The sequence below is a fragment of the Ovis aries genome, chromosome 22 (assembly GCF_016772045.2).
Source record: "Ovis aries strain OAR_USU_Benz2616 breed Rambouillet chromosome 22, ARS-UI_Ramb_v3.0, whole genome shotgun sequence".
Lineage (NCBI taxonomy): Eukaryota > Metazoa > Chordata > Mammalia > Artiodactyla > Bovidae > Ovis > Ovis aries.
The window spans coordinates 19,309,814-19,319,107 of record NC_056075.1 but is presented as its reverse complement, the minus strand read 5'-3'; the positions used below and the strand labels follow the sequence as shown (position 1 = coordinate 19,319,107).

General features: G+C 52.0%; 1 protein-coding gene across 25 annotated transcripts in view; it reads left to right on the top strand.

Moving 5' to 3' along the window:
- The first annotated feature begins 1,447 nt into the window (after nucleotides 1-1,447).
- Nucleotides 1,448-9,294, top strand: part of PYROXD2 (pyridine nucleotide-disulphide oxidoreductase domain 2) — a 48,180-nt gene continuing 40,333 nt past the window's right edge. For 21 of the 25 annotated variants that reach the window (XR_006057666.1, XR_006057667.1, XM_042238929.1 and 18 more), the window contains exons 1-4: nucleotides 1,448-1,593; nucleotides 5,593-5,675; nucleotides 8,555-8,648; nucleotides 8,729-8,802. Coding sequence is in view for 21 of the 25 variants with exons in the window: in XM_042238929.1 (XP_042094863.1) it covers nucleotides 1,467-1,593; nucleotides 5,593-5,675; nucleotides 8,555-8,648; nucleotides 8,729-8,802 (378 nt within the window). In the remaining 4 variants the exon portion in view is untranslated. The remainder of the gene's footprint in view (nucleotides 1,594-5,592; nucleotides 5,676-8,554; nucleotides 8,649-8,728; nucleotides 8,803-9,294) is intronic. The other 4 variants (XM_060404674.1, XM_004020095.5, XM_060404683.1 and 1 more) reach the window with 3 other exon arrangements.

Below are 9,294 nucleotides of genomic sequence, written 5' to 3'. Positions count from 1 at the left end.
CCTTTAAGTGAGCTGCTTGCAGGGTCGTGGGTACTGAAAAAGCTAGAGCCACAGCTCGGGCTAAAGGCCTCGGAAGTGCCAGTGAGGGACAGTCAGGAGGTGCCGGGGACTGCCTTCCTCCCTAATGTCCTGACCACCGACGGGAATTACCAGGTGATTGTGGAAAACACAGGAGAGCGAAAGGCTAGATGCCGCCGCTGTTTAGGATCCTCTCGCTTGTCCCCTGCTGCTTTCCCTTACCTTTTAACCACTGTGGGACGAGGCATGTCCAGTTTAACCAGTCTTCTTAGTTCTTCAATATTATAAATAACACTGAGGAGAAGGCCCTGACTTGTATTTTAGCAGAGACACACAGAGTGTAAATTTTCCATGGCGTGTGGAGGGGTGTCTGAGTTGAGAGTAAAAATGTCCCCAGAAGTCCCTCTTACCCAGAGGCAACTTTCCACATTTTCTCCTAATTGTGAAATGCACTTCTAATAGTGGGTTTCTAGAAGGCTGACAGATATCAGAGGTGTACAGAGACTCCCAACCCCTAGGGTGCTTTTATCCTACTTGGGGAATGGCCTAACCAGTGGGCAGGGAGCAGAGGGGCCCCTAATTCAGGACAGGCCACAGGAGAATGAGCACTTAGCTGAACCTTTTTGCAGATGTGGTCTAAATCCTTGAGGATTCTTGGGAAATGAGAAAGGTACTAAAACACACAAGAGAAATGTTCCGACCTTCAGAAGAAAAAGGCAAACCCCAGAATCACAGAGAACTGAACTAGCCCCCCAAACCTTTGCAGTTTTGCGAAAGCCTGTAAAGCGGATGGCATTAAAGCATTTGGGCAAGGACGTGGGGCTCTCTGGATGTCCCAGGGGCAGATTGCCCCCTCCCCCTACAGTGTTGCAGAGGCCCTGGTCCTTCAGGCAGCGGATTCCTGAGCCTGCTGCAGGCATAGAGCAGCTACCCTGTTACAAGCCACAAGGACGGGAAGTTGGACCTGAGTCTCCCTCTTTACTTGGATTCCCACCCCCAGCTCATCCTGGACATTGAATTCCTTAATGAGAAGCAGGACAGCACAGGGTAGGGGACGGCCCTTTGGGACACACATGCACACGCACGCACACGCACACACACTCGTCTGAGCCTCAGTGCTCCCTGTCTGGGGCCCACATGAGGGGTTGCACGACTGGTTGGCACAGCGCCTGGCACAGCGGAGCCCCAGAGAATGAGTAGCACAGTGATCACTCTGGAGGTCTGAAGGCGCAGGACCTCTGCCGGGTTAACAGGTGACCGCCCATGACTCTGCCCCGGGTGGACAGGCTGGGCCGCGGGCAACTCAGTGTCCCCATTTAGTCGTGGCCCAGGGCCAAGTATGCAGCTGGGCTGCAGCTCCTCCTCTTCCTCCTCCCTGCTCCTCCCCCTGCCTGGAGAGGCACAAAAGGCTGCTTGCAAGCAAATTCCCGGCCTAGTCCTGTGCAGAAATGGCCACATGTGGCCGAGGGCTCCGGAGGGCCTTGGGCGCCTCTCCCTGCCCCACATGGAGACGAGCTCTCTCGGACACCAGGGGACGCCTGAAACCTGAGTACGATGCAGTGGTGGTAGGCGCAGGTAACGTGGGCTGGGCTGGAGTTGAGGGGCCAGAGGACAGCCTGCTCAGAATCCTGGGGTGGGGTGGGGGGGCCCATCCACGCCCCTGCCCTCTCACTGCTTTGGCACAGACTGGCCAGGATTTGGGGTGAGAGCAAGTGCTAGGGTGAAAACTACCCATCTGAGAGCAGGTGCCAGGATTCTGGAGCTGGCTCTGCCGTCGACTTGCTGTGTGGCCTGGAGCAGATTTTTGCGCTCTCTGGGCTTGAGTCTTCCCATCTAAAATGGCCAGGGAGGACTAAGTAAGTTCGGGAGTTTCCATGAATCTCCTGTGAAATTAGCTAGTTGGTGCCACATTCTTGGAAAGCATATGGTAGATTAGGGTTGCAAGGAAGGAGCCCTGGTACAACAGACCTGTGAAATCCTGCCGCCCCAAGTGTTCTGGGGCTTCCCTGGTGGCTCAGATGGTAAAGAATCTGCCTGCAGTGCAGACCTGGATTTAATCCCTGGGTTGGGAAGATCCCCTGGAAAAGGAAATGGCAACCCACTCCAATGTTCTTACCTGGAGAATCCCATGGATAGAGGAACCTGGCAGGCTACAGTCCACGGGGTCACAAAGAGTCAGACATGACTAACTAGTGTGAGCAACGAACACAAGTGACCTGAGTTCTGGTCACCAGCACCTGACCACTGAGACCATCCTGAGGACACGACAGTCATTCTGTCAAGGGGAGTCAGGGAAAAATAGACACACGAGTCCCAGAGGTCCTCCCACCTATCTGCAGAAGTGACAGCCCGCACTGCCTTGCCCACCTGGGCTCTATAAGACCTGCTGCGGTGACCCTGCTGCGCGTTGCTGAGCCCCAGGGTGCAGGGCACTGATTCCACCTTGAGCCTGTGAGGTACCAGGCCAGGACCAGGCTCCTTTTCTTGGGGCCTTCCACTCACAGCCTCAAATTCTACTTCTGACATTATTTCCAACTGGGATTATACAGAAAGGGGATGACAGGCCTGGAAAGACCTGCTCATCACACAGCTTGAAAGCTGCATCCCTATTGGGGCCTTTCTTCATTTTTATCCCTACGGAGAGCTGTCCTGTGTTGGGAAGTCCTTACCAGTAACCTCTCCAGGGGAGAATGTGTGCATATATATCCATACATAAGTTTATTGTAAAAACTGAAGTCAAAGAAGTGTAGTACAGTTTTGCAGATAAAATATACAATACTCTGAATTCCAGGTAGCCAGTCCACTCTTAGCAAATGCTTGTGACTTTTGCCGAACTCAGTAACCAACCTACGGCTGCAATTTGACAAATGAAAATATCCAAAGGCAACATTGTTTGATATTTTTATTTTCTTTAAAGAGCAGAAAGAAAGTGAAACAAAGATTTATGTCAGAACTTCTCTGCTCCTTCAACAATTGGAATGATCTTGCTCAGTCAAATAATTTTGCGAACAGGAGAACAATTCCTCAATTGTTTGCTCTGTTTCACAATGTAACTGCTGTGGGCACAACTGCCAGTTAAGTTTAATTTGCATTGTTAGCATTTTCTCCATCACTTTCTTAAGTCTAACAACCAAAAAAAATAACAACCCAGGCTTTGGTGTGTAGTGTTCGTGGATTTTCATGGTGTGAATACTCCCACTGCAGCCTTTTTCTAAGTTACCAATGTTATGTCTCTGAATGCAAATTTGGGAGAAAGATGCAGCCAGGCACCATCAGGTAACGTGGCCCCTGTATGTGTCCATGGATGTAAATAACTGTGAAGACATAGACAATAGGAAAATGTAGTAAAACAATTAGGAAGTGACAAGCTTTGAGTATTTATTACCTTTGTTTTTAATATCATTATTTCATTGTTAGTTTATATAATTTTTATCAGGCGCTGTTTGACAACTGTGTCACCAACTTCCAGGGCTGGGGGACTCCAGCTCCAGTGCCCACTGGCTGGGCTCAGTAAACGGAAGTTCCTCCCACCTTTTCCGCCCTTGGAGACAATCCACCCCTGCTGTCTCTTGGCAGAGAGGGTTGATCCTAGGTCCCCAGGTACCTGGGTGAATGGCTCACAAGTGTGCGTCTCAGGTGTGAATTTTTCATCAACGTTGCTTCTCTGATTGCCAACCAAGGCAGGAAACCTGGTTGGAAGGCTTAGCCAACCTGAGTGAGGAGCACGGCGGCATCTTCTGAGATACAGATCATCTCTGCTCCCTGAAGTCACACCAGTAACCTGGGCATCATCCTGATTCAGTTATTCGACCAAATTTGCCTAAAGGACGACCCAAGGAGCTTGTGAAAGTGCAGTTCAAGGGCTCCCTACCTGGTGATCAGGGTTCTGAGGGGATCGTCACACCTAACCAGCTCTGGGAGTGGGCCTGATATGACACCTGCAGCCCACACATTCGGGAGCCCATGTTCAGCACACCCCTCCCCCGCATGGCTCTGTGCCTGCTGCCTAAGGAACCCTGCAGTCAGGCCTGGAGATTAGCTGAGCCTGCAGCTTAGACTCCTTCCAGGGGAAGGGAGAGGTCACCAGAAGCCGCAGGACAAAGTTTCAGCCACAGCTAGAGTGGGGGAGTGGTGGAGGGGGGAGGAACTTGGGCTATTGGATCCCTGCCCTTTGCCATTTGAGGTCTGTTTGTGCATTTGTGGGCTTACATGTGACGACTGAACTGGACCCTGTTGCCTGGAAGCCTTTATTAGTTTTCCAGGATTTATGATCAGCACTAATTATGGGTCTGCTAAGGCACAAGTGCTTTAGGTATATTACTGCTCATCCTGCCTGCGACATTGCAAGCCCAGCAGGCCCTCTGTTTACACATGAAAAAGACAGCAAACACCAGGGTGAGCCCAGGACAGTCTGCCTTTAATCTGCTGTATGTGTTTGAGAGCATGGCTTTTCAGACTTCAGGTTGAAATTCATTCATAATTCCCATCAATCACACTTTTTAAACTTTCTTAAGAAAATTATCAAAAGCAGGTAAAAACAGTACTCTTTTATCAACTAGCATTTTTAAATGAAATATAATCAAATAGATTATGACATGCTTATCACATGAAGATTCCATATTAGTTCATGAAACACGTGCTAGGCCTGTGGGTCTGAGACCGCCTGCATCTGAATGACCAGGGAGCTTCTCTGAAGTCCATCCTAGTCCCTGCCCCCAGCCTGCCCAGTAGATTCCAGGGAGGGCTCCGGGAATCAGTGATGACGCACATTCTCAAGTGATCCTGAAGCTTCTCAGAGCTGGAGAGGCACTTGCTAGCCATGGACTTGGTGTGGGATATGGGACCCCAAAACAAGTTCAGGGCTTGCACCCCAGGGGCTGCCTGCCTAAAATTTTTGGAAAGAAACTTTATACCAGACAAATCTGCCCCATCGTCTAGCACCCTGAAGCACACTCAGCAGTTCTAGCAAACGTTGAAGCTGTATGTGTTGAGTTCATTTTGAGCTGTTCTATCTCAGGAACACTGGAAACTGATAAAGAGTCCCCTTCTGGAGCACTGTTGTGCGGCGTGCTTGGGCAAAGCAAGCCCTGCTTGGCAGCAACTGTCCACATGACCAGCACTCACCTGGATGACCAGGGGCACCGGCATCAGAGCACAATCATGCCTCCCTCTCTTTCTCTAGGTCATCTTTGACACTCCCTCCGACAGTCATCTGCTCAACCTCCTTTGCTGGAAGCCCAGCAAGGCTTTGTGGGTCACTTTCATCTGATGCCTGCGGGTTCCCCTTGTCCCCACTCCAGCATGAGCCATTGGCCAAGCCAAGAGGACAGGACTTTTTTCAGTTCAGGGCAAGAACCAGGGTTTTGTGATTCCCCCCAAAAACCAGGTGTCTTACAGTATCAAGGTAGATGCTGTTCCAACATCCAGGTTCAGGTGAGGGGGTCCCCCAAGTTCTGCTACCTCGCCAGGATCTTCATGGGCATGAGGACAGGGGAGGGTGGCCACACTCCTCAAGCAATGTATCTGCCCACTGACCACGGTCACTTTCCTCTCCTCTCGTCTGTCTCATTGCAGGACACAACGGGCTGGTGGCTGTGAGTCCCCCCCCTCTTCGCCCCCCTTCACTGGCCCCTGGGTGTGTGGCTCCCGGCAGGAGTGTAAGGAAGCCAGCAGGATGAGGGTCGCTGGGGGGAAGCAAAGGCTTGCTGGTCCCCTCACCCCGGTGCTGGCCAGTGACTGGCTCAAGAGGACATCCACAGTCCTTAAAGACGATATAGTTTTGCTTGCCTCTCCTTCATGCTCATAGGTTTCCCCCTTGACCTTTCATAAGCAAGGTGATAAACGGCTGGGAAAGTGTGTAATGGGCATAACATGGGAGGCAGGTTAGAACCTTAGGGAGCAGGTAACTGGGGCTGGGGGCCCTTTGACTCCAGATGGTGGGCTGTCCTTGTATGCAGAGCCAGTGTTCCCAAGCTAGGTCTAGGCCAGGCACCACCCTGGGGAACATGCAGCTACACACTGTCCAAGGTGCACCCGGGAGACAGTGAGGGAGCCGGTCCAGCAGAGAAGGCAGGGCCCTGCCCCGGCACAGTTGGCGTCTGGGTCCCAGCCTGACCGCAGGCCAGGGTGACCCTGAGGCTGTGCTTCTCAAACCAGAGTCCGTGTACCCCTAGGAGGCCATAGTGTGTGATCAAGGTTCAGGCCTCAAGATTCACACAGAGCATTCTGAGCAGCGTCTGCTCTAGAATATCGGTTCAGGGGATTCAGCAATGTGGGGAGCCAGGAGACCTTTGTTACATCTTAATACTTTCCCCAGTATAGCAGTTTTATTGGAACATGTTACAGGGGACATTATTTAACTCAAGTGAAAGTGAAAGTCACCTAGTCGTGTCCAATTCTTTGCGACCCCATGGACTATACAGTCCATGGAATTCTCCAGGCCAGAATACTGGAGTTGGTAGCCTTTCCTTTCTCCAGGGGATCGTCCCAACCCCAGGATCAAACCCAGGTCTCCCACGTTGCTGGACTCTTTACCAGCTGAGCCACAAAGGAAGCCTAAGAATACTGGAGTGGGTAGCCTATCCCTTCACCAGCTTATCTTCCCGACCCTGGAATCAAACCAGGGTATCCTGCATTGCAGGCAGATTCTTTACTAACTGAGCTATCAGGGAAGCTCCCTATATAACTCAACTGATCAGTAATTTAAAACACTGATTTTTATATTAATATGAACATGGGTTTGTCTCCCAGCTCAGCCACTTTCCACCTGTGAAGGTTAAGGCCAGTCAGCTAATCTCTCTGACCCATGATAAAATGAGAATTAAAATGCCCACCCTCGCTGAATTGAGGGGAAGGGAAATAGATGGTGTGCCCTGAGGGCCCGGCTCAAGAAGCCTTGCTCAAATGAGAGGATAGTCATGCACTTCACTGGATGATTTGGGGCCAGCCTGAGAGAGTAGGGAGCTGGCCCTAGGTTGGTTACTGTTGGAGAGCAGAGGCATCTCTAAACTGTGTCTGCAGGGAGGGGAGGCTAGCATGTAGAGTGGTCACCCCACACACACGGCATCACGCATCTTGGCCACGAGAGCCGGTGACTGGGATCTTGGGGTGACCCACAGACCTCGTCTCGTCTTTGCTAAGGCACAGCTGTGAAGTGGCCCTGCTCTGTCCCCTGTATCGTGGTCTCAGACCACCTCTGTCTGCGGTCATCACTGTGGGACTGTTGACGTCCAATGGGAGAAACATGGCTCACCTCTGAGGCCAGTTTCCAGATGTGACACCGAGGCTCCTCTTTCTCCTTTCTCGTTAGGACGTGTCAGGAGTGTAGATTCTGTGTACAGACCAGGTTCAGTTTCCACACCTCTACTCATTAGTTCTGTGAACTTGAGCTGTTAGCCTCACTGAGCCTCACTTCCTCCTCTGTGAAATGGGGAGAATCACGGTGCATACCTCTAAGATGGATCATATGAGACGATGCTCGCACAGCGTCTGGCACAGCAGTCACCAAAAGTCTGCCTTCTGAGCTACACCATCCAAGTTGTCACCTTGGTTGTGGTGATGGGGGGAGGGCCAGCATTTTAGGTCAGTAGATGGAGGACTAGTTTGGTTCAACAAATATTTATTGATTTTCCACCAAGTGCTAGAGAAAGATTAATACTCTCCCCTGAAACACTTGTTCCCCAAAATGACACCATATTATAATCATAGCTTCATTGACCGAACATATTCCCATGTGCCAGGGACCCACGTTTAAGTTCTTCCTAGGGACCAGCTCTGGAGAAGGCAATGGCACCCCACTCCAGTACTCTTGCCTGGAAAATCCCATGGATGGAGGAGCCTGGTAGGCTGCAGTCCATGGGGTTGCTAAGAGTCGGACATGACTGAGCAACTTCACTTTCACTTTTCACTTTCATTCATTGGAGAAGGAAATGGCAACCCACTCCAGTGTTCTTGCCTGGAGAATCCCAGAAACGGGGGAGCCTGGTGGGCTGCCATCTATGGGGTTGCACAAAGTCGGACATGACTGAAGCAACTTAGCAGCAGCAGTAGCAGCAAGGACCAGCTCAGAGAATTCTCACAGCAGCCCTGTGAAGCAGGAAAAGTGGGTGTTGCTATCATCAGCCCCATTTTTGCACAGGAGGAAATTGAGGCCAGATGGATCAGGTACTGAGGTTGCCCTAGCAGGAAAAGAGGGGAGTGGAATGGTGTCCTCAGTGCTCACACGACACGCCCCCAGTGCTGCCTGCTGCATGCTAGGGAGGAGGGTGAGGCTTGCTGCCACTCCGCCCAGGAGATGGGCACGAGTTCACAGGGGCTCCAGACCGTGCAGGAGGGAAGGTCACCTGGGGCTGGGAAGTGAAGGAGCATGAGCAGTCATGCCAGGTCTCAGAGGACATCTGAGGAGGTGGGCATTTATGAAAGGGCTGGGGAAGGGCATCTCAGAGGCAGGGACAGCTTGAGCCAGCCCTGTAGTGAGGTCCCTGAGACTGCGGGTCGACCCCAGGAATAAAGGGAAGGCCTGTGTGCCTCATCCCAGGCGGCATACCTGCAGAGATTTGGAGTGAACACGGCGGTCTTCGAGAGACGCCACGTGATCGGGGGTGCAGCTGTCACAGAGGAGATAATCCCAGGTGAGCCAAAGAGGTGGGTGAGGGGCCTGGGGGTGACCTCTGGTGATCCCTGTGACTGTCTTCATCCAATTCATCTTCAGGGTTTAAGTTCTCCCGAGCATCCTACCTCCTCAGCCTGCTACGACCGCAGATTTACTCTGAATTGGAGCTGAAGGTAGAGTGTGTGTGTGTGTGTACATGTGCCTGTCCATCCACATGCTCCATGGCCTGGGGGCTGGGGAAGCGGGCAGCTGCTGCTCTTCCCTTCGAGGGTGTGTCTATCTCCCATGCTCTCTTTCATGCCTGCCCACAGATGGTGTCTGGCCATCTGGTGTCTTAAAGATCGAGAAATTTCATACACAAATGTCTCCAAACCCATGTTCCCAGATGCTGCACCAGCTGACCCCTTACATGAATGCCATCCTGGCTGTGCTTTGTCCATCACTCCCCGGGGCCCTGTCCAGCCCCCATAGGAACCCTTGGGCAACTGGGCACCTGGGCACCTGAGTTTGCAAAGCTGCCTTAGGTCCTGGGCCCACCTGCTGCCCTCCTTACACTTGAGAGCCAGTCACCATCCTTGGCAACTTGAGCAATCAGAGTTTCAGCTCTTCGGGCTCCCGAGCCATTGTAGGGCATCCTGGGAACTCCCAGTCTGCCCCTGTAGACT